Source organism: Gracilinanus agilis, chromosome 1 (assembly GCF_016433145.1).
Source record: "Gracilinanus agilis isolate LMUSP501 chromosome 1, AgileGrace, whole genome shotgun sequence".
In the NCBI taxonomy this organism is placed as follows: Eukaryota; Metazoa; Chordata; class Mammalia; order Didelphimorphia; family Didelphidae; genus Gracilinanus; species Gracilinanus agilis.
This window is the reverse complement of record NC_058130.1, coordinates 401,144,853-401,170,383: the sequence shown is the minus strand read 5'-3', so window position 1 is coordinate 401,170,383 and position 25,531 is coordinate 401,144,853. Positions and strand designations below refer to the sequence as shown.

Below are 25,531 nucleotides of genomic sequence, written 5' to 3'. Positions count from 1 at the left end.
GAATGTGTGCCAACCTCACAATGATCAGTATCAGCATTTGTTAGAATCTCCCTGAAGGCAGTTTAAATGTCTAAATTTTAAGCATTAAACAGCCACGTAATGAAGATCAAAAAGTTGGTCAATGTCCACTTGACAAGATTGGTACATTGACTATGGCACTGGGGAAGACACTGTTTAAATTGCTATGGACTGTACACTCATTTAGTTTGAAACCAAACTATTTAAAAAAAAACTAACCCTGTATTTCAAGTATTCTTATTCTGAGCTGCAGAATACAAAAAAAAATAATAATCACATTGAAGATATGTGCCTGATACTGGATAGTTCAGCACTTTGCACAGGTTCTTAAGTTCTGGCTTGGTCCACTTTTACCACACTCAATAGGTCCTTTGATTTATGTCATTGTTTTCTTTTTGTTTGAACTCATTGGGGCTGGAGCCAAGAAGGTGAACATTGGTCTTCTTCAGACTTCGTTGAGGAACTCCAAGTTGAGAACCGCAGGGATGTGAATGGAGTCCATGGTCAGAGACGATGGATTAAATGGAAACAAGACTGGGAACATGTGCTTGAAGTCTAATAGCAGCTGCTGAGGGTCATTTCGATCTTGTAGTTGTGCCTGAGGAGAAGGAAACCATTAAGAATTCTGGATTTGGCTTTGTTGCAAATGATGGACTATCCCTTTAAAATGATTAGGATCACATCCTAAGAAAAGTCTGGAAAATAAACTGGAGATCAAGTGGTTCAGGGAAGACATCTATCTTAGAATCAAAGGGGGGAGCTAGGTGGCACAGTAGATAGAGCACCAGGTCTGGAGTCAGGAAGACTCATCTTCCTGAGTTCAAATCCAACCTCAGACACTACTGCCTATGTGATCCTGGATAAGTCACTGTAGTATACAGAATTGGGGTCATATAGTTTTTTCTAGCTTTTAATCCTGTATGCTTCAGTTTCCTCATCTGTAAAATAAGCTGGAGAAGGAAACTGCAAACCACTCTAATCTTTGCCAAGAAAACCCAAAATGGGGTCACAAAGTGTCAAACTGGACTAAACAACTATCTTGCAAGGTTTTTACGAGGCTCAAATGACATAACTTGGGGAAAATTCTTGACAAACTTTAATGTTTTATAGAAATATATATTTTTATAATTTTTTTGAGCTTTACAATGAGCCTGAAGGGCAGGTCCTATAGCTGTCTATATTTTACAATGAGAAAACAGAGTCAAAGCAGTTAAGTGACTTGCCCAGGGTAACACAGTCAGTAAGTATCACTGGAGAGGAATTAAACTCAAGTCTCTCTTGATTCCAAATTGACTGGATTCCATATCTCTGGATTCCACATCTCACATACATCAATGAGACATTTCCCCCCTAGAATTATCCCTATCATAAGAGTCTTAATCTATTATTTAATAAAATAAATATTAATATATGTGTCTAAGGGGGCAGCTGGGTAGCTAAGTGGAGTGAGAGTCAGGCCTAGAGACAGGAGGTCCTAGGTTCAAACCCAGCCTCAGCCACTTCCCAGCTGTGTGACCCTGGGCAAGTCACTTGACCCCCATTGCCCACCCTTACCAATCTTCCACCTATGAGACAATACAACGAAGTACAAGGGTTAAAAAAAAATATGCATTATGTACATTGGAAACATTGGGAATAGAAGATAAGACTTAGCAGGTTCTTTTAAAATCTGTGGTGTCTTTAGCCACTTAGAGAAGACTTTTACCATGGAGAAGAATGAGGGTGATATTGGTGGGAACTCTCCAGCTGAAGTGGATTCAGAGGAAGCAGGAGGCAATGTGGAGATCATTACAACAACAGAACATCAAATTCAGTAAATTGAGAGAACCCTTTGCAAATGTATCCTCCTGTTGTCTCCCTCAATATTGAATATCTCTAGCCTGAACTGAAACCCTGCTTCTCACTAGTCCTTTCACAGTCACTCGATCCTGGTTTTGACCAGAATGGATAGTACTTTCTGCCTTTGACCAGGAGTCACCACAGTCTGAATCCTGCTTAGCGACTTGCACATTTCATACTACATTTCTGCACCCTATCTGCATGNCCTTCCTTCCTTCCTTCCTTCCTTCCTTCCTTCCTTCCTTCCTTCCTCTTTCCTTTTACTTCCTTCCTTTCTCTCTCCCTCTTTCCCTTCCTTCATTCCTTCCTTCCTCTTTGCTCTCTATTCACTATAATATAATACCTTTCATATGCCAAAATTTGATCAGCTATCCACTAATTATTAGCTACATGGATTGCTTCCATTTTTTCCCCTTTTATGAATAAAGCTGTGAGGAATATTTTTGTACAGATAGTTTTTGTGTCCCTTTCAATAATATCCTTAGGGTATACTACTAAGTGATCAAAGGTACAGACAATTTTATAGCTCTTATCTATTACCAAGTAGTGATATTCAAATCCAAACTCTTCAAATATTTATTTATTACCAACTGTATTCAAGACATAATGTCAGGCTCTGGAGATACAAAAACAAAAACAAAAAAACAAAATGTTCTTGTTTTTAAGGAGCTTATGCTCTAGGAAAGTAATTGTTCCAAAAAGACTGTGCCAAAGTTGTAGCTCTACCAGCAGTATAATAGAATGTCTGTTTTTAGAGAGTCCCAAGAATGAATTTTATTGTTTTAGATTACTTTTGTCAATTTTACAGATGCAAGATGGTATTCACATAATTTATATTTTATTTCCCTAATCCATTGGAGAATTAGCCTTCCAATTATGAATTTGTATTAGTGAATGTCAGATTTTTATCAGAAATATTTATAGCAGGAGGCATCTAGGTGGCTCAGTGGATTGAGAGCTAGGACTAGAGACAAAAGATCTTAGGTTCAAATCTGGCCTCAGACGCTTTCTAGCTATGTGATTCCGGGCAAGTCACTTAATCCCTACTGTCTAGTCCTTGCTCTTATTTTAGAATAAATACACAGTATTTATTCTAAGATAGAAGGTCTAAAAAAGAAAAAGAATTATTACAGATTTGCTTTTGTTAATGAGGTTACCCCCCTCCCCTTTATATTCTGGATTCATTGGCTTTTGTTGTATAAAACTTTCATTTTTATACAACTAAACTCATTTCCATTGCCTTCTACAATTTAAAAAACTTGGCAGATATATAAACGTTTTTCTCTTCTATTCAACTTATGACACAATTATAGATAAAGAATTATATTTTTCCAGTTTTAAAAAAATTAAGTGTTTTTTACTTGTAACTTGAAATAGCCTCTGTGGCAATGTCATTGTAATTTTCCCCTCTCCCCTTTCTTTCCCTATACTGCTATCTAATATTTTTATGTAAAATGAAAATTGATTCCTTTTCCAGTGTTTTGAAGTCTTGAATATATCACATACTAGTATGCTGTATGCCTTTGTTTCAAATTCTCAATTACCTATTCTATTTTTCTATTTTAAAAATCAGGAACAAGATTTTTTTAATCATTATTAATTTTTGGATATCATTTGAGATCTACTAGTGTGAAGCCTCCTTCTTCCTCACTACTCTTCCTCTTAATATCCCTAATATTCATGTCCATTTATTCCTCAGTACATATTTTATCTCTTGATCAAATTCTAATGAAATTATCTGTTGATATTTCAATTGGTATTGTATGATTTGAATCTGCTCCCCAGGACTCTAAATCCCAGCTTCCCATGTTCCTTCTCATGTTACATCTTTATGTTTTAGAGATAAAAGTTTGTGTGACTGCCCCTTGCTCTTTTCTTGCAAATGAGGCTAGGAAAGCTTTCTTTACTAAGGTTTTTTCTTTTGTCTTTTTATTTTTTCTACTTCAAGTGATTATTAATAAATCTTGTAAAATATAATACTTGGAGTTATTGGATATTAATTTTAATCTTACAGTATTATGTTACATCTATAAAACAATTTGGGTAATAGTTATATTTTCATGATGTTGATTCATTTTATCCATGTACAGAGAATCTTTCTCCAATTGCTTAATCTTTAATTTTCTGTGAAAACTATTTTATGTTTTTATGTAGGTAAATGTTTGCCACCCAAAGGTCAAATGGGCCCATATCCTAGGGCTGGAAAGCCATAGTTTCTGCTTTGTGCTTACTGTTTGGGAACCTGTGATATTGGCTGTAGCTGTGGGATAGCCCCCATCCTCCCCACTAACTTACCGGAGTTGCATGCCTGTGCTCCAAGAGCAGACATCCTTCCTCAGAAGGAGGTTGTTGAGGGCTACAGCATTGATCATATAGAAGAGCTGCTTAAACACCTGCTGGATGATCTCGGGATCCAGGCCCTGGTCACACATCACACTGTGAAAGGAATTCATCTGGCGTATGATGGCATCCAGGCTATAGGAATTGTCACCATCCACCATGCTAGAAGACCGCTTCCTGTAGCCTGTTGGCTTCACTCCAGACAAACCCTGAATGCTTTCATTTTCCAACATGGCAGACACTAGGAAGAAAATAGCAAAGGAACGCAAAGATTTTTCCTATAAAACAAGATTGACCTTTTTTTTTAAAACTCTTACCTTCTATCTTAGAATCATTACTATGTATTGGTTCCAAGGCCGAAGAATGATAAGGGCTAGGCAATGGGGGTTAAATGACTTGTCCAGGGTCACACAGCTGGTGTCTGAGGCCAGATTTGAACCTAGGATCTCCTATCTCTAGGTCTGGCTCTCAATCCATTGAGCCACCCACTTGCCCCTGAGATTAGCACTTTTTATATCCCCCAGAAGTTCCAATCACTCTGGGTCTTGGCATAAGATAGCAGAAAAATACTCAGAGAAACAAATTTTATAAAGCATGGCAGCTATGTGGTACAGTGGATAGAACCTGGAGTCAGGAAGACCTGACTTAATATTGGCCTTAAATATAGCTGTATGACCCTGGGCATGTCACTAACCTTGTCCGCTTCAGTTTCTTCACCTTAAAATGGGGGTAATGATAGGATCTACCAGCCAGAATTGTGAGGACAAAATGAGGTATTTGTAAAAAGCTAGGCAGCATTTAAAGTACTATGTAGATGTTAGCTACTACTACTATTATTATTATTATGTCCTAAATCCTCATCTTTGGCATAAGACTTCTTACCCAAGAGTTTCCATGTTGAATTTGGAAAGGCTAAGAAGTGAGCTCTAGGGAGAAGTCTAAGGATAAAGAGAAGTAAAGTTTGCCAAATGCTACATAAGCTGAGGTAAGTCTTTCAAATTGCCTTCTGGGCTTCAGATAATCTTATTTCACAGTTGGAAGGAGGAGGATGAGAAACAGAGAGAGAGAGAGAGAGAGAGAGAGATTAGCTTGAAGACATGGGATTAATAATATTTGCTTTGGAAGCCTCTGGGGCAAGTTATTCAAGTGGTATTTCAGTTCTCCTGCCTTGTGAAATAGTACTAAATTGGAATTTTACTATGACATAGCTTATTATGAAGAAAAAATTGGTACAAAGGGTTCTTTTTAGGAACTTCTTTATCCAAGGAACTCAAAACACTTTCACTACATAGGAAATGGAAGCATGACTTGGACTCCTAAAGAAAGGTAGAGTTCAAGCTACTTCTGTACCTGTGTATAGCCTGAGTAACTGGGATTTGGGCAAAGAATGAGAGTGATAGCATTTACAACAGGTATTTAACCCATAGTCTATGAACTTTTGTTTTTAATTGACAATTATATTTCAATATACTTTGTTTACTTTGTAATTTTAAGTTTTCAGTTTAGAAAAGAATTATTCTGAGCAGGATGACATAGGTTTCACCACAATGTCATAAAAAAAAGTTAAGATCCCTTCATCTAGAAAGTTTCAATCACTCTTTCTTGGATTAGAAAATATAAGTCTCCTTACTTCTTTCTGAGTTCTCAGTCTTAGGTCACCTTTGCCACACTGCTACATGGTTATATGCCTTTTATAATAAAGAAGATGTAGAGAAAACCTGAAATAAAGCTAAAGGTAGCATCAAGGAAGGTCTGAAGTTTAAGAGGATACTCTAACCTCTCAGATAGCTGAGCCTATCTATAAAAAGGTTGGGAAAATGAGCAGACAACAAAAAAAGCACCTAATTGTAGAGAATTTTTATGGAGACAAATTAGCAAGGTACAGATACAGAAGGGGACAGTGAAAGCAAAGCAAACACACACAAGGTCCAAAAGAAAAATATGAATTGGAAACAGATCCTGGAAGAGCTCAAAAAGGACTTCAAAAACCAATTAAGAGAAGCAGAGGAAAAATGGGGAAGAGGAAATGAAAGCAATGCAAGAAGAAATGAAAAAAGGAGGCTCAAAAAGTTGACAGAGGAAAATCATTCCTCAAAAATTAGAATTGGTCAACTAGAAGCTTATGATTTCATGAGACATCAAGAAACAATAAAACAAAATAAAAAGAACAAAAAACCCAGAAGAAACCATGAAATATCTCATTAAAAAAAACAACTGACTTGGAAAATAGATCCAGGAGAGACAATTTACAATAAAGAAGATATTTAATAAATAAGCAACTAGGTAGACAGAAGGTAAGTACAGAGATGCTAAGCCCAGAGTCAGGGAGAAATGAGTTCAAATCTGCCTCAGATACTTGCTAGCTTTGTGATATTGGGCAAGTTACTTTAACCTTTCATTGCCTCAGTTTCCTCATCTGTAAAATGGGGATAATAATAGCACCTACCTTCCAGGATTGTTGTGAGAATACAATGAAATATTTGTAAATTATTTGCTGTGATCAGTCATGTCTAACTCTTCGTGATCTAATTTTGGGGTTTTCTTGCCAAAGATAATGGAATGGTTTGCTATTTCCTTCTTCAGATCATTTTATAAATGAGAAAACAGAGCCAAATGATTTGTCCAGGGTCAAATAGCTTAGCAGTGTCTGAGGCTGGATTTGAACTTAGGGAGATGAATCTTCTCAACTCCTGGTCTAGTACTCTATCTACTGTGCCGCCTAACTATCCAATATTTGAAAAGCATTTTGCAAACTATAAAGCATTATATAAATGCTTCTTCTTCTTACAAATATTTCCTAATTATCTTAAATTAAATATATCTATTAAATACCTCAAAAGAGCATTTATTTAGCATTTCATGATATATATAGTTTTCTATATAACAATCCTGAGAGATTATTATTCCCATTTTACAGATGAAAAAACTGGGACAGAGAAGTTAGGGGAACTACCTAGCGTCACACTTCTATTAAGCGTCACATCCAGGACTAGAACTCAGTATTGCATATCTGTTCTGCACAAGGCAGGTCTTATTTTTCCTTAAACAAAAAGTAGCTTTTCTTGGGAAGAACTGCAGTGTTCTCTGCAGTGTTATCCCTTGCTTCAGCTCTTCTGAGGGGGTGGCAGCACCAAGCAGGTTATCCTTGGACAGAGTCCAAAAGTTCACATGCATACCAATTGCACAATGCCTACTTACCTATCATCGGTTGCAACATGCCCTCTGCTATCTTAATGAGCTGCTGGTAAATCTGGATGGAGAGATCACTCAGGACTTGGCGGTATTCGGTGAGGTCGAAATTTTTAAGACAGTGTTCATTCTGTTTGGGGGTGTTCTGGGTCATGAAGCCCTGGTGAAAAAAAGTACATTGGGAGAGTTCATCCGGCTACCAGGGATAGGATGATAGCTGGGACTTTGCCGCTGGGACCACAGCAGCCTCTAAGCACTCCTCATTCTCTTGGTTTCTTACTTGTAAAAAACCCAAAATGAAACAACCAATGATACTATTCTGATGTTAACACTGAAATGCTATTCATGTGATGTATATATAAAAAAACTAAATAGGAAAGAAAAATCATAGAATTTGCATCTGGAAGGGACTTTGGAATTCCTTTATTTTTCCCTCTCATTTATGGAGATGAAGACTTAGTGGCATCGGGGATTTAAATGACGTACCCCAAATCACAGAGCTGGCAATATGCCACCAAAGTTTGGCATTTCAGTTAAGTCATTCATTTTACTCTTGTTAGAGGACAATAAGGTATGGAAGAACTACTTTTTTTTAAAGGATGCTATCAAATTCAAAAATATATGATTTTGAATTGAGTGCTAGAAGCAACCTTGGAGATCCATCCACTCACTTTACAGAGAAAGAAATGGAATCTCAGAGAAAGGTTCAAAGTCATACAATAGTAATGAGCAGAGATGGAATCCAAAACAGATCCCCATGAACTTAAATCCAGAGCCCTTCCCAAGCTCTATGATGGAAACCAAGTTTCTTTTACCATCTCATCTCTTCTTTTTATAACACCATCTGAAAATGTCCATGCACCCTTTTGACTACTGCTTAAGCTAGCCCTGTGAGAAACTCAGCTCATCTGACATACTCAGGGAGGCACCGAAGTTAGGGGACACTATTGGAACAAATATTTCAGTGCCTGGAGAGAAGGATGTGGTCAATTTAGCCATATTTCAACATTTTTTTAAAGTACTTTGCTAAAGCTATGATGTTGTAACTAAACTGGATCTCAGGATCTCGAAGAGTAAGGCTTAATCTAGACATAGACTGATTGCAATAGACCCTGGAAAAATGTTTTATCTTCTCAATGTCCCAGGCAACACTGTAAGCTGTAAAACGGCTGTTGATCTGTATTGGTAAAAATAATTTCCATACTAGGTCTCTATACTAATCCAAATATTGTAGATTTAGATAAAAACATTAAAAAACCACACACATACATGCTTGCATGCACACACACACATACCAAACTATCTTTCTTTGATGCCTTTTGTAGCATGGAGGTGATCCTTGTTTCTTAAAGGTTATGCTTATGGAGCACAAATTATTTCTACCAGTCTAGAAAGGGTTTGGATACCACTGATGGACCAACTCAGCTAGATTTGGGGAGACTGACTCATAACCAGACTAGATATAGGGCAATAATATTTCTTTCCTACTTCTTTCATCTTCTTCCTCCATTCTCTTTTCCCCCTCCCTCCCCCTCTCTTTCTCCTTCCTCCTCCTTTGCTCTCTTCATTTCTTACCTTCCATCTTCTTTCCTCCCCTTATTTTCTCTTCCCTTCTTTAATCCTTGTTTTCCTTTCTCTTCCCTCCCCCTTTCCATCCTTCTCCTCCTGCTCTTCCTCTCAATACTGACGTTCTTGATAGACTCTGATTTTGATGTCCCTCTCTTACCTCATCCCCACTGTATTGCTTCAAGCAGTGAAGAAGACGGCACGTATTAGATAACCAAAAGGATGTCATCTCGAAGTCATCATTGTGCTTCTGAAAGGAAAAGAAATTCACTGAATGAGTGCTGTTCATCTTTTTTTTTAATTAACTCAATATTATTTATTATTTATCTCATTATTTTATATTTTTCACCCTACTGTGCATGTTCTCCTCTGCTGTTCAATGTGGCTTTAATTAGATAATGATAACTCAAAGACGAGACTACTATCAAGAAGTTATTTGGTTGAATTGAGCTGTTTCTCTAGTCACAAGGATAAATAAAAAATGTTTTAGAAAACATCTCTCTCACCTCGTGCCCCAGTGGCACATATCTGTAAGGCCACTGCTTAGCTTTCAGGGTACTATCCATGGCAGCAAAAAACACGATATTAGTTGGGCACAAGCATATGGCATAGGCATTCCAAACTCCATACTTTGAAGCAACTGAGACCATGACGTCCAGATAATTTACATTTATGTAGTGCTCTAAAGTTTACAGAGCATTTTCCTTACAACAGTGGTAAAAGTATATTATGAAAACTCAAAGGCCAGTAATAGTTGGATACTGAAGAACCAAGACTGGCCGTATAGAGAAGAGGCCAAATAAGTATTGTAAAACATCGAATGGCCAATGTGGCCTTGTCCAATGGGACTGTGTGGATATTAATTGTATGTCTGTGGGATTCACTGGTAGACTGTGAAAATGTGTGGTCTTTGGGTTCTACACTCCAGAGAGGAGCCTCAGTCTGGACCAATGACTCTGGACAATCAAAGGTAGAGAAATCAGAGAAAGCAGAGAAAGCAGAAACCCCCTGTTGGCCATTGGGCATATCTGTTTGCTCTGCCAGTGACTGTGGAGCCAAGGGGAAATTACAAATTTAGCCAAGGAAATAATAATACATGATGAGTTCCAAAATTCAGAAAAATTCAGCCAAGTAGATAACAACACATAATAGGTCCCAAATGTCTTAATGCACTTTTAAGCTAAGACTTTTGGGAAGTCATATAGAAAGTTAAGGTTTGCTGGGGAATAATATATGCATTGATATACAGTAATGAGCAGAACCAGGACGACACTGTACACAACAACAACAACATTGTAAGGAGAATCAATTGTGAAAGACTTTGCTATTCTAACCAAGATGATGGTTCAAGACAGTTCTAAAGGACTCATGATGAAAAATGTCATCCGATTCCATGGAGAGAACTGATGAACTGAGGACTGAAGCAGTAGTATCAGCAAAGTCATGAGGGTTGGAAGGTGCATTTAATGTTTGAATGAAAGCGAGAGGACTAGTTTGGCTAAAGTATGTAGTATTGGGGAGACAGGGCTATGGGATAAGGCTGAAAAGATACAGTGACACCAATTATAGGGGTCTTTGAATGCTGGGTTAAGGAGTTTGAACTTATATAGAAGACTATTGAGTCTTGCTTTTCGATAGGAATAGCCTTCCTTTTTCTCTTATCAATTAGTTGGCATTTATTAAGTAATTGTCCTTTTAATAATAGCACTTATATAATGCTGTAAAGCTTGCAAAGTTCTTCATATATACTATTTTGATTGACTTTCAAAGCCCAACTCAAATGCTTTCTCCTCAAAGAAAACTTCCTTGGAGTTCACCTATTGGTAACAAATTGCACCCACCCACCAACCTCATAAAGTACTTGTTTTTGCATCTAAATCATATATGGTTGTATGCTATTATCATCTCCATGTTTGTGCCTTATGTGCCACTGAACTATACTTTCTTTGAGTACTTTTTTACCTCTTGAAGAGGATTTTGCACAAAATAGGTGCTTAAAATATTTGTTAAATGAATTAACAAATAGATGAATGTCTGGTTTCATACTAAAAGCAATCAAACAGAAGGCTGTGGGAGGCAGAATTAGAAATCAGGTACTATTTCAGCTAGACAACTAATAGCCAAGTATCAGAAGAACAGACAAACTAAAATGCAGACACAGAATTATAGTACTATAACAAATGTTCATGACGATGACTACGACACATCCTCAAAAGGTGATATTACTTTCAGTATCACCTATTTAAAAGAAACAGGCTAGTACGTACTCCATTTTTTAGTTACCATTTTTATCTATAACAAAACATAATATGCAATATAACAGTAATATGATATGTATGATTTGTTATAGTTTATAGTTGTGTAATGAATTATAATAAATATACTTATCCAAGAGAAACAAATTTTTACTATGTCTAAAAATCGATGCCTTATTCTTTTTTTCTCCCCTTCTCTCCCACTCCCCAAGCAGGCAAGTAATATGATGTAGCTCCTGCATATATAAAATTATACATATTTCCCTGTTTGTCATGTTGTAAAATAAAATACGCATTGCTTACACTAGAGAAAAATTCATGAAGGAAAAAACAAAAATAATGGATATGATCCTTTAATAATCTATTTTTAAGAAAGATTTCCCTTTGAAAGGTTGAAAATATAAGTTGTGATGTTTGGAGAGGTTCAGTTTTTCTGTTAGCTGAAAGATGAGTGTATGTGTCGCCCTCATTCTAAGAGGTCATTGACCATGGGGAAGGAGGTTTGGACCCCCTCTTTGCTCCTCCTCAAAGTCGAGGCAGGCTGAGTTCTCTCCATTTGTTTCAAGACCAGTTTTCCAGAGTAGTTAGTTACCTTTAGGACTTTCTTGATGCCATTGATGGTTGAGGTGAGCAGAGAATGAACTTTGAGGTCATCATTGACATAATCTGCATGTCTGATACACATGTAGAGGATGTAAGCGGGGAGACAGGGAACAGTGCCGGACAGCATCTGGGGTTTCAGATCTACCAAAAGAATAAGAAACACTGGGGTGAGCATTAATGACATACCTGGGGGTCCTACAGTCTTGGCTCACCATGCAAATAAGTGCTCTAGTGGTTTCAACCTTAAAGAATTGGATTCATGAGCAGTAAAGAGTGGGTGGACAGACCACATCAGTATTCCTCCCTCACCCTCATAATGGCAGCTAACATTCCTGGAGGTAGGAGCTGAAGGAGTCTGTAAATGCACCGGGAGCTACTGTGTAGATTCCACAGCAGCCTCTGGGCATGTCAGTCTTTTCACTCTGCCTTCTCTCCTTACACTGCCCTAGGCACAGGAACTCACAGGATCCTTAGCTAGCTACGCTCATGCCAAGAGAGAGATATTTGCTCTACAGGAGTTATCGGCAGCTTTACTATCTAAAGTTTGTTGGCAAGCCTGAGTTGCTAAGGAAGATGATACTGTACAGAATTAATTCACCTAGAGATTATTCTGGTTTATTTTTAAACGTTCTCTTTTTATTGTTTGGACTGCAACATTCAGATGTTTGTTCTGGCCCTTGTATTTTATACTAGAAGAGTAAGCAAGCATGACACTCATGGATCCTTGGTGCATTTGTGCCTAAAAACAGGAGTTTCTAGGCAAAGGAAAGTATTATATAACTAAAGAAACTTGAAGCTAAAGCTAGCTTCCAGTCCTGCCTTGGAAAAAATTTCAGGGCATAAAATTACTTTCCATTTGGCCACATACTCTTATATCTACATTATCTCTTAATATTTTTCTTCTCCTCAGAAGTTGACACAATATCCTTTAGTAGATGGGAATAAAACCACCACTACCAAAACAACTGGAATTGTAAAGTACTTTACATATAATTTGTAAAGATCCTTTCAACAATTCTAAGTTTTTTTTAACCCTTACCTTTTATTTTAAAGTCAATATTAAGTATCAATTCTAATTCAGAAGAATGATAAGGGCTAGGCAACTGGAGTAAAGTGACTTGCCCAGGGTCACACAGCTAAGAAGCATCTGAGGCCAAATTTGAACCCAGATCCTTCCAACTTCCAGGTCTGGTGCTCTATTCACTAGGCTACCTAGCTGCCCCAACCCTGCGAAATTTACTACTATTTTCTCCATTTTACAAAGAGGGAAATTGAAGCTCAGGAAGATAATGTCATTTGCCCAGGTTCCCACAGCTAGTACCTGAGGCAGAATTTGTATCTAGGTCTTCAGGACTCAAAGTCCAATTTTCTGTCTATAACACCATGTTATAAGTCTTGTGTGCAAAGGCAGTGTGACAAAGGGATCCAACCCCAAAGATAGTGTGAGTCTGCCATGAACAGGGAGAGACTAAGGACTGATCTCTTCTTCCGTTGATAGAATGGCATTTACTGCTTGTTTTAGTGATTTAATCACCATCTTCTAATGACTTGTGGCAAATTTTACATGATTAATATGTCATGTGTGTCTTTAGTGACTCTCTTATACTTGTTTACTTGTGTTTGTACATTCCTTTTATTTCTCTCTCTTTTCCCTCAGCCTCCCTCCTTTTAGAATCTGATGCAATGCTGAGCATAGAGTTGGGTGTCTCCTATACATTTGCTGTTTAACTGAAGAGAAGCTCTTTGGGGACACATTATAGGAGAGAACTAATTAAATTCCCTAAGTAAGTTAAGTTACTTAGGTTAGTGCCTACTCTCCACACAAACTAGTCATTTACAAGGAACTCTACGCTTTCCAAACACCAAATGCAACATTTCAATTTTTTAGGGCCCTTTTCTCTCTTAATTTGACATCATCAACTTTTCATGTTAATGTGTCAAGCTACCAAGAAATAGATATTTGTTGGGAGCCATTAAGACTCCTCTTTTGACCCCTTTTATGATCCACACCTTTTCTTATTGAAAAACATCATAGCCTCTAGGAAAACTTTAAGTTCTTAGTAAACCAGCACTTAATGAGTTAACAGCCTTTTTTCACTCAGCAGAGTTAAGCTGTAGCTGTGGGCATATCTCTCTAACTGCTCCAGGCATCCCAAGGTCACCGAGTGGCAAGCTCAGGCAAAATAACTTTTAGATAAAGTGAGGCTCATTTTTAGCCTTGGGACTTTTTTCTCATCCGGTATTATCTTCATAAGAAAATTCTTTGTAAAACTATAACTTTATTGTGCTTTGATATGACATAATTTGTAACTTCTGCGCATCTGCAAAGTTTCAGGGGGGTTCTTTTGTGTGAAATAAGTCTTGAAGTATAAATAATAAACTCCATGCTGCAAGAGACACAGAAGCAGCTATGAGCTAACAGAAAGATCTCCCGTGTCCTGTTACTTCCTTATCAACTAAGTTGTCTTCATCAGATTATCTGGAGATGATAGATAGATCTCGAGACATATTAAAGATTGGACTCTGGTAGTGTTTTAAAACCAAATATTCAGCTTCTTATATCACTCTTGCTTAAAGCCACATGGAATGACTGAGCAAGCTTCCATTTCTAGATCCACTGGGAAAAATACCTCTTTATAAGAGGTGCCAGGCCAGGCTCTAGACTTATAAGATATAACACAAACAGTAAGCCCACATACCAAACAACTAGATTGTAAACTCCTTGTGGGCAGGTTTGTGTTCTATATATCCCCATAGAACCTAGGATAGTAGGAACTACCTCCTCCCACCCCCTTGGGCAGTGCTAGGCAAATTGAAAGACTGCAATTGGTTTCTGTGAAGGAGGAGTGACAGGAAGTGATGTGGAAAAAAGGATGATAAAAGAGGAAACCAGCATGGTCTAGAGGCATTCCTTTCCTGGCTTCTGGAGAGATTGGTTTTAGAGATTCATTCCCTTCCTCGCGTTTGGAGGAGGCTATGTTGGTGGAACCCCGACTGAAGACATCACCAGCACTTCTGGCTGAGGATTACCAGGAAATCCATGTGGAGACAGAGTCATGGGGAAGCCCTACCGAGGCTGAGCCTGGCTTCTCAGGAGAAGGGCTGATAGGCTTAGAGAATCTGTCTCTTTATCTACATTTTTCCACTTTCACTTTTTCACTTCTTTGTAAATAAAGCTGCTAAAAGTCATTTTGACTTAAGCTATACTATTTTTTAAATCAGAGGCCACAATATTACTTTAGAATTCTCATATTTAACATAAAACTTAAATTTAAACTCTTATACAGTCAGGGCTGGTTTTTCTCTTCTTAGGTAACCTGGGTGGTCCTCTCATCCTGAGGGGATCACTATCTTGGTACTAGACATAATATGGACACCCAACTAGGTGTTGGCCTTCTACAACTTGGAACTCCCAAACTCAAGAAATCTCCCAGGTTCCATCTTTCTGGGAGTAGAAATCATAGGAGTCCACCACCACGTCAAAACACTGTTATACTTTCCTTTTCTTTTTAAAAATCCTTACCTTCTGTCTTAGAACTAATACTAAATATTGATTTCAAAGCAGAAGAGCAGTAAGGGATAGGCGATTGAGTTTAAGTGACTTTCCCAGGGTCACACAGCTAGAAAGTATTTGAGGTTAGATTTGAACCCAAGACCTCCTGTTATACTTTTTAAAGCTCTTTCATCCCTCTTATATATTTGACCTTTAAAATAATCACAAGATGAACATTATCTTCCATTTATGTTTGAGGAAACAGAGCAGATAAGTGACTTGCTTGGGAGAAGTAGAACCCAATTTCTACTCCAAAGAGATAATAATGAAAAATGTTTGTACAAAAATATTTATAGCCACACTCTTTGTGGTGGCAAAAAATTGGAAAATGAGGGGATGTCCCTCAATTGGGGAATGGCTGAACAAATTATGGTCTCTGATGGTGATGGAATACTATTGTGCTGTTAAGGATTGATGATCTGGAGGATTTCTATGTGAACTGGAAAGACTTCCTTGAACTGAGGCAGAGTGAAATGAGCAGAACCAGGAGAACACTGTACACAGAAAGTAAAACATTGTGGAATGATCAAATATAATAGACATTGATACTAATAGCAATGTAATGATCCAGGACAATCCTGAGGGACAGGAAAAAAAAGTACAATCCACATCGAGAGAAAGGACTATGGGAGGAGAAAGGCAGAAGAAAAACATATGATTGATCACTTGTTTATATGGATATAGGATGTGGGGTTTTGGTTTTTAAAAGATTACTCTATTTAAAAAATGAATAATATGGAAATAGGTTAAAAAAAAAGTAGAACCCTAGTTTCTTGATATAGATCTTCCCCTAAATTACAAAGTTTTCTAGTATATCTGCCCACATAATTTCCTTTATTGGGAACCAAGCCAAGGTCAGAAGCAGCCATGGTGAGCTCAGCAGGGAGAAAGGCCTTGAAGAGCATTGAAACTATTTGAGGATCTATTTGAGGTCCATGAAAGGGAAGAAGTCTTTGAGAAAGGTATAGTACCTGCATGGCCTTCCCTAAGAACAAATCTAAGGCTCCTAAAAATACCTCTACAGGGGGAGCTAGGTAGCATGTATGCATACACATTTATGTACATAATCACAACCTGAGCCTCAAGCACATTTAGCCTAATTGCTCCTCCCAGCTCTCCATGGAAAGCCCTTCTTCCATGTCTGAGTCTACTATCCCACCCTAATTCTTTGTTTGAACCAGGAGTAACAGGGAGAGTAAGATATTAACAGATGAATAATTTCATCCTTAACAGTCTCTATAGCTCTATGCCACTGAAAGCACTTTTACCTCTAGGAGTCAGAGTTTCAACAGCCTAGGCCAGAAATCTCAGAATGCCACACTGGCCTTTCTCCAGACACAGGGTTACATTGCTTGTGCCTGGTTTTTTGTACCACCTTGCCTCCTATCTGTACAATGCAATTCTCCTCCTCAGTCTAAACTCTTTTCCCATAGAAATCCCAGAGAGCTGCCTAACCCTCTTCAAATTCCCACAAACTTAGGCTTGCCTATAACCAGACCCACCGAGGATCAAATTTCCATTTTATCAAATTTCTTAAAGTTTCCAAAGTAGCTGCTGCAGTGAAGGGGTCATGAAACCACTTCCTCTTCTTCCTTCTTCTCTTTCTCCTTCTTTTTATTATTATTTTTAAAAACCCTTACTTTCTGTCTTAGAATGAATACTATGTACTGGTTCCAAGGCAGAAGAGTGGTAAGGGCTAGGCAATGGGGGTCAAGTGACTTGTCCAGGGTCACACAATCAGGAACTCTCTGAGGCCAAATTTGTACCCAGGACCTCCTGTCTCTGGGCCTGCCTCTCAATCCACTTAGCTACCAGCTTCCCCCCACAAAACCTTCTAACCTGTCACCAGATTCCGAATGAGAAGGGGTTCATCTTCCTTGTAGTATTCCAGCATCCCCTGGAAGTCCTTTTCTTTCCTTTGGACTGTGACTTGTCTGGTAAGCTCATGTCGCTTTCTCTCGCTCTGAGCTAGGGCCTGGGCAGCTAAAGGAGGAAGAAAGATAAAAAGAAGCATTCATTAAGACTGTCAGATAAATCTGAGGACCAGCTGGGAGCTCAGAGAGATGACAACAATCCATGAGGGGAAAGTCAGGCTTGCAACTTCCAAGGGACAGACTATTCTGGCCTTTCTGAAGAGTCTGCAGCAGTTTATTGTATGCTACCTTCTACTGTTCCCTCCCTGTCCTAACTGTATGTCTCCTTAAGGGCAGGGGCTTGCCCAGGTGTCTATAAGACTTATGACAGCAACTGTAATAACACTCATTGACAGGAGGCCCCTGGTTTCCACTTAGGATAAGAAGAGAGAGGATGGGCTCAAATGGAAACAAAAGGACATTTAAGTTAGTTAAAGGACTATAGAATTCAGTTTGACTTCATGAGCAGTTGATTGTATTTACTCTGAGCCAGATACTGTGCTAGGAACTGGGATTAAAAAAAAAATGACCAATGACATCAGTGAGAGAAAGCAGCTAAGTGGTACCATGGATAGAGTGTTGGACTTGGAGTCAGGAAGACTCTTGTTCCTGAGTTTAAATCTGGCCTCAGACACTTAATAGTGGTGTGGCCCTGGGCAAGTCACTTTATTCTGTTTGACTTTGTTTCCCCATTTATAAAATGAGTTGGAGAAGGAAATGGCAAACTGCTACAGTATTTTTGCCAAAAACTTCACAAATATTCAAACATGTGGAAAATAACTTTAAAAATATCCAATTGATATAAGGACTTCTCATTGAGGAAATTCTAACAAAGCACCCACTCAGCAACATAGAGAACTAAAGAGGACATTGAGAGGGTAAATGACTTGACCAAGGTCACACAGCCAGTTTGTGTCAGAGGTAGGACTTGAACTAAGGTCTTCCTGACTCCCAGTCTAGGTCTCCAATTCTATACACTATGACACAAAGATAAAAATGAAAACAAGTACTGTCTTCTCTACACAGTTGTAATGAAGGTTAAGAGTGAGTACTTTTTCTTGGACTCTCTTTAGGGGTAAAGGGATGGATTAGATGATCTCAAAGGCTAATTCTAGTTGTGTTTGAAATTCTGATCTTTATTCAGGGGGATGAGTAACATGGATGATGGATAGCCCTTTTAATTCCATAAGAAGAAAAGAGGGATGGGCAGAATATCTTTTAGTTAAGTAATTAAAATCTCAAAACTAGGCATTTAATAACAATATTTGTCCTTGGGTTATGAAGGTTTCAGAACTGGTAGGTGCTCAGCTTTTCAGAAGCAGTCACTTTTTATTTTATTTTTTAAGTTTCTTGGCTCCTACATGTAGACACTTGGGACTCCCAAAGGCAAGGTAGGTTTCTGTAAAGAGTCATCATATTATTGAGCTTCTTGTATCCTAGTAGCCTACAAAGACAAAAATGAAACCAACTGGCTTGGAATCTAGTGAAAGAAACCTCATTGTGTTGACATTATGCAGGAGGAGGCTGGTATATATGAAATGGAGATGCCACATTAATAAATTTTCACTGAATATCTACTGTATGCAGGGCCATGAGGGGATACGAAGCCCTATAAGGTTTGATGTAGCTACTTCCAAAAGATTTATTATTGACTTTGAGATATAACTGCATGTATATAGGCAATAATTGTTGTTGTTGTTAGGTCTTGGCAAAGAAAGTGAAATGGTATTCCATTTCTTTCTCCAGCTCACTTTACAGGTAAGAAAACTGAGGCAAACAGGGTTGAGAGATTTGTTCAGGGTCACACAGCTAGTAAGTGTCAGAGAACAGATTTAAACTCAGGAAGATGAATCCTCTTGACTCCAGATCTGGTGCTCTATCTACCAACTAGCTGCCCTCTAGATAATAATATAAAGATATAATCTGCTATTGCCTGATAAGCAATAGAGATAATATATCCTAGAAGGCAGAAGACTGAAAATTTATCATAGCCTAAAGTGGTTATGGAAGGGAATTTTTTTAGGGATATAGGGAAAAATGGTATAGAGAGATTGACAGGGACTATGGAGGGGTTTGGATGCTACTTTTATCCTCTAGGTAAGTTTTTTTGAACAGGGAACAAACATGAAGGACAGGTAGATGGTACTGTGGGTAAAGCACTGGACACCTGGAGCCTGAAAGACCCGAGTTCAAATTTGGCCTCAGACACTTTCTAGCTATATGACCCTGAGCAAGTCACTTAACCCCGTTTGCCTCAATCCCCTCATCTATAAAATAAGCTGGAGAAGGAAATGGCAAACCATTGTAGTATCTTTGTCGAGAAAACCTCATGGACAGTATTGATCCATGAGGATCACAAAAGAGTTAGACACAACTGAATAACTGAACAAGGGGAAAGAGATACATTGAAATCCTCCTCTTCCTTCAAAGTCCAGCTTAAGTATCAGCTCCAGAAATCTCTCTCTTATATAGGAGCTATTTCCTCTCCTCAAATTTTTCTAGAGCAATTGTTTTGATCTCTTTGCCCTTGTGTGTGTGTGTGTGTGTGTGTGTGTGTGTGTGTGTGTGTGTGTATGTTTATTTATTTAGTTTGTTTTTAATTTAAAAAATTTCTTTTAATTAAAAACATTTTTTTCCCTAAACCCTTACCTTCCATCTTAGAGTCAATATTGACTCCAAGGCAGAAGAGTGATAAGGGCTAGGCAATGGGGGTCAAGTGACTTGCCCAGGGTCACACAGCTGGGAAGTGTCTGAGGTCGGATTTGAACCCAGGACCTCCTGTCTCTAGGCCTGGCTCTCCATTGTTTGTTTGTTTTTTAAACCCCTACCTTTTATATTAGAATCAATACCATGTATTGGTTCCAAGGCAGAAGAGCGGTAAGAGCTAGGCAATGAGGGTTAAGCGACTTGCCCAGGATCACACAGCTAGGAAGTGTCTGAGGCCAGGTTTGAACCTAGGTCCTCCCATCTCCAGGCCTGGCTCTCAGCCCACTGAGCCACCTAGCTGCCCCCAATTATTATAATATATTTTGTAATGGATTTTTATGAATATACATATCTTTACCTAGCAGTATGTTAGTTCTTTGGGGAAGGGAAAATATGTCACTTTCATCTTAATCCCCCCTTAGTGCCTAGTATTGTACCTCATAATATAACATCATAATGAGGTGCCTAATAATTGCCTTTCAAAAAGAACTAAGAGGGCACTCAGGGGAAAAGAACAAAAAGAAAACCACAAAATTCTGGTAAAGAGAAAAAAGTCCCAGAAAAGGCAAGAAAGTTCTTGGCAGAAAAATATGAAACAAAATTTCTTTTTCCAGGGATAAACATCTCTCAAAACAAGTAACCAATCCCAGGTCCCACTTCCTTTCTCCCAATGCCCAACATTGCTAAATCTCATCATTAATGAAATACCTTCTAGATCTTGGACTTTCTTCATATAAATCTTCAATTGTTTTTTCAGTTTCTTCTCGTTCTTTTCCAGCTTCTCTACCAATTCTTTGAGGTCCTAAAACCAGAAGGAGAAAAATAGAGGAGAAAGGTACATAAACTTGACTTTTGGCAAACCCTGTGTTTTCCAAGAAAGGAGTTCATCCAGACCCTGGCAGCTGCTGCATCTGAAGAATACAGGGTGCCGTTGGACAGCAAGTAGGCGGGCCTTGCTTAGGAATCCAGGTCTGATTCAGAGTCAGCTTTCACATTAAAGACACGACAAATATCTTTACATTTGAGGCTCCTGGTTGTCTGTTAAATCTCATAGTTTCCCAAGTCACCTTGCCAAGGAAGTACACACCCTACCTGGGTACACACAACAGGTGTGCCTGCTAAAAGAATGGATCTGGGTGAGGTGTGAATTTCAGGGCTTGAAAGAGACCAATTAGAGCAGAGAGAAAAAGCAAGACGGTGGCTGAAGCTCCCTGAGTCCTCAGTAGCCCTTGGGAACAAAGCTAGTTGAGCAATGGCCATGAGAGATCTAAAGCAACTGGGAATGATTTCACTGTTATTAGTGTCATCTGCTACCTTTCTCTATCACCCTCAGCTGCAATGGCAGCTGGGTCTCTTCCTCCCCCTCCCCATACCCCACCCAATGAGAGAGGGCAGGGATACCAAAGATAATAGAATGACCTTCATTTACTAAATCTGAGAATCTGATTGCTCTGGGTGGGGGCTCCTTTTAAAGGCTGACTTACATGGTATATGATTTCACCATGGTAGATGACTCCACTTGCATTTCTATTGCCAAGGGTAATCATTTGTTTGGTTTAAGGGAGATGTGTTCTGTCTAATGTGGCCCTGGAGAAATGAGGGTGTTTTCCAAGTTTGTAAATGTGTTTAAAATTTGCATATCTTCAGTCTTGTAGCAATCAATGTTTTCTTCTTTTTTTTCAGAAACCCTTTCCTTCTACCTTAGAATCATCACTATATTATTGATAAGAATCATAAGAATGGTAAAAGCTAGGCAATGGGGATTAAATGATTTGCCCAGGGTTACACAGCTAGGAAGTATCTGAAGCCACATTTGAACCCAGGCCCTTCTGTCTTTAGGCCTCCCTCTTAATCCACTGTGCCACCTCACTGCTCCCTCAATGTCTTCTTAATGCCCTGGAACCTTTCATTTGGATCTAGCTTTTAGCCATATATATGTCTCCATCCACTGAATATATACATATATATGCATGACCATATATATACACACCCCAGCATTTGTCTACATATGTACACGTAAGTTGCCCCTTCTTTCTACTCAACAATGGCATGAATTAATCTCTCTCTTTTTAATCAAGGCCATTCGGAGAACAGGGTCCAAATGCAAAGGTAGATAAATCCACAAGAGGATTCTGTGGTTTAGATTATGAAACTGATTCTTATCATGCCCAAGTTAGACATAAAACCAAGAAGCAGCCCCTAGAATCTACTCAATCTATTGTTATCAAGAAGTAAATAAGGTAATCTGAGTGGGTCTCGAACACAATTTGGTTGTGAAGGATAAAGGGGATATAGGTGATTATAAGGTGATTGGTAGAGGAATGAAGGTATGGGAAGGTATATAGGAGATAAAGGAAATGGGGTATGTAGGAGAGGGCAGCTCAAACAGGTTTATTCCCAGAGGCTTGAGACAGAGAATACAGGGAGGAAACTGGGGCCAGTAAGAAATGTTTAGGTTTTGGCTGGAGGGTTTCTCTTGTTAGTTTCTAAAGTCTCTTGAGGGAGGAGTTGAGAGGGTCCCACCCTGTCAGTCAAACTGATGGCTGGAGGAAGTCTTGGGTGGGTACTTCCTGCCAAGATGGATGCCCCCAATTCTTTCAAGAAATAAAAGAAAATGATTCCTTCCCTCTTGCCTCAATTTTTGATAGAATGATTCACCAGAGGCTTGAATAGGTAACAAGGGGATTTATTAATCTCAGGTTAGTCAGAGGGAAAGAGGTTCAGGATTTTCTAACTGCTGCTAGGGAGAGGGGTGATGGTGGGGGATGGGTCGCGGAGAGGTTTAGACTGAGAGAGCCTGTTCTCCCAGTCGGGAGATTTGACTGCCTTTTAAGTAAAGTCCTTATTGAATCACTAAAACTAGGGGTAACTTATTTGAGGATACTTTACTTGTCTATAGAAACTAAAACCCACAATGTTCAATCACCAAGCCCTCCCTTCCACCCAGGGCCCACAGGAAATTCAGGGGAAGGGGAGGGCTATGGAGGGAGATCAGGGACTGGTCCAGAGAAATGAGATAGGTTTAAATCTCCCCAAGAGAAGATAAGCACAGGCTAAGGCCAAAGCAAAGCAAGCCAAAAGGCCAAAGCCAAAAGCCTCCAGTCACAGCGAAAGCCAGAAGGCAAAAAATCAAAAAAGGCAAAAAAAAAAAAAAATCAGAAGGGAAACAACAAATTGGGAAAAAATCTTTATAACAAAAAACTCTGACAGGGGTCTAATTACTCAAATATACAAGGAGTTAAACCAATTGTATAAAAAATCAAGCAATTTCCCAATTGATAAATGGGCAAGAGACATGAATAGGCAATTTTCAGATAAAGAAATCAAAAGTATAAATAAGCACATGAGAAAGTATTCTAAATCTCTAATAATTAGAGAAATGCAAATCAAAACAACTCTGAGGTATCACCTCACACCTAGAGATTGGCTAAAATGAAAGAAGGGGAGAGTAATGAATGCTGGAGGGGATGTGGCAAAACTGGGACATTAATGCATTGTTGGTGGAGTTGTTAACTGATCCAACCATTCTGGATGGCAATTTGGAACTATGCTCAAAGGGCTATAAAAGAATGCCTGCCCTTTGATCCAGCCATACCATTATTGGGTTTGTACCCCAAAGAGATCATAGATAAACAGACTTGTACAAAAATATTTATAGCTGCGCATTTTGTGGTGGCAAAAAACTGGAAAATGAGGGTATGTCCTTCAATTGGGGAATGGCTGAACAAATTGTGGTATATGCTGGTGATGGAATATTATTGTGCTCAAAGGAATAATAAACTGGAGGAGTTCCAGGTGAACTGGAAAGACCTCCAGGAATTGATGCAGAGTGAGAGGAGCAGAGCCAGAAGAACATTGTACACAGAGACCAATACACTGTGGTAAAATAGAATGTAATGAACTTCTGTACCAGCAGCAATGCAATGACTCAGGACAATTCTGAGGGATTTATGGAAAAGAACACTGCCCACATTCAGAGGAAGAACTGTGGGAGTGGAAACAGAAGAAAAACAACTGCTTGAACACATAGGTTGAGGTGGACATGATTGGGGATGTAGACTCGAAACTACCACACCAATGCAACTATCAACAATTTGGAAATAGATCTTGATCAATGTTAAAACCAGTGGAAATACACATCTGCCATGGGGGGGGGAGGGGGAAGTCAGGGGGTGAAGGGGAAAGTAAGAGCATGAATTATGTAACCATGTTAACTTTTCAAAAAAATAAATATTAATAAATGTTAAAAAAAAAAAAGCCCCATCAGTTGGAACTTCACCTCTATTTATAGCTTCAAGTCCTAACTGACTTTCTGAAGATTCTAAGATGTTTAACTGACTTTTTGTGACCGTTTGAAATTACAGAAGCAAAAAGTTTCTGTTAGCCACCTTGCATTACACTATGGATCAATAGGGGTCTGGTTAGATTCTCAGCTCTGAATTGGAGCCTGCTTGGAACTATGGAGTAAAGGGAGACGATGGGAAGGATGGGAGTTCTTTAGATAAATAGAATGCCTTTCTCTCTAAACTGTCTAACTCACCATGTTGGGAAGTTGTTACCCTTCAAATCTGGTAATGGTAAATTTCCTGGTAATCCATGTTTCATTTACCTTGCTCTTTTGCCAATTTAGGCACAGGGAAATCTCTTTAGTTTGTTAAATATAATACATTCACGAAAGAGAAATGGACCTTCCCAGATTAATGTTAATCCTCAGGGTAGAGCAGTGTGAGAGACACGTTCTGTCTCTTGGGTCACTCTGGTACTAGGGGAAAGCCCTCAAACACCAGTCAGAACTGAGACTATTCCTCAGTCAAGCCCTTGAGGCTTATTTATTGTAGCTGTCCAGGGACTCATGTGCAAAACAGTCCTGCCTCTCTCAGCTGACTCTTTTAGAACAAGTTTGAAAGTTTTTGAGTTTGAAAGTGGCAATTTTAGGAAAAAATTGGAAAATGCAAGGTTACTTTATGCAGAGAGTACTACAGTTAATAGTATAAATTGCTGTGGACTAGGAAAAATTCTGATGGATGGAGTCAGAGGACCTGGTTCCTTTGCATTTACCACTTTTGTGATTTTAGGTTACATTACAACCTCTCTTGAAACTAGCCATCTCAAGATTATGATGAGAGAGACAGACAGACAGACTCAGAGACAGAGGGACAGACAGAGAGACAGAGACCCACACACAGAGACAGAGAGACAGAAAGAAAGAGAGAGAGAGACAGAGACAGAGAGACACAGAGAGACAGAGACACAGAGGGAGAGGGAGGGACAAAGACAGAGAGAGCGAGATTGAAATTAAATATCTGAAAATGAATCAAAATACCCTGTACCTAGTATAATCAATTTTGCCTGCCAAGGGTCTAGGAAGGTGAGTATGTATGGGTCAATTTTTTGCATTCTTTGTTGATGTTTATGTGATATTCCTTACCCTGCTCCCTAACCCTCTAAATTATCTTTGGTTGAGAATTAACACAAGGAAGAACCCCATATTACTTGCCTTGACCTGCAGTAAATTTCAGGTGGTGACCCTAGCCCCTGTGGGCTTAACT

General features: G+C 38.8%; 1 protein-coding gene across 1 annotated transcript in view; it reads right to left on the bottom strand.

Annotated features, from left to right (window-relative positions):
* Nucleotides 1-345: 345 nt before the first annotated feature.
* Nucleotides 346-25,531, bottom strand: part of MYO5B (myosin VB) — a 582,592-nt gene continuing 557,406 nt past the window's right edge. Inside the window, exons 30-37 of the mRNA XM_044681604.1 lie at nucleotides 20,691-20,784; nucleotides 17,203-17,346; nucleotides 11,800-11,951; nucleotides 9,113-9,202; nucleotides 7,396-7,546; nucleotides 4,153-4,438; nucleotides 2,584-2,602; nucleotides 346-616 (exon numbers count right to left, since the gene is read on the bottom strand). Coding sequence (XP_044537539.1) covers nucleotides 464-616; nucleotides 2,584-2,602; nucleotides 4,153-4,438; nucleotides 7,396-7,546; nucleotides 9,113-9,202; nucleotides 11,800-11,951; nucleotides 17,203-17,346; nucleotides 20,691-20,784 — 1,089 coding nt within the window. The 3' untranslated portion in view covers nucleotides 346-463. The remainder of the gene's footprint in view (nucleotides 617-2,583; nucleotides 2,603-4,152; nucleotides 4,439-7,395; nucleotides 7,547-9,112; nucleotides 9,203-11,799; nucleotides 11,952-17,202; nucleotides 17,347-20,690; nucleotides 20,785-25,531) is intronic.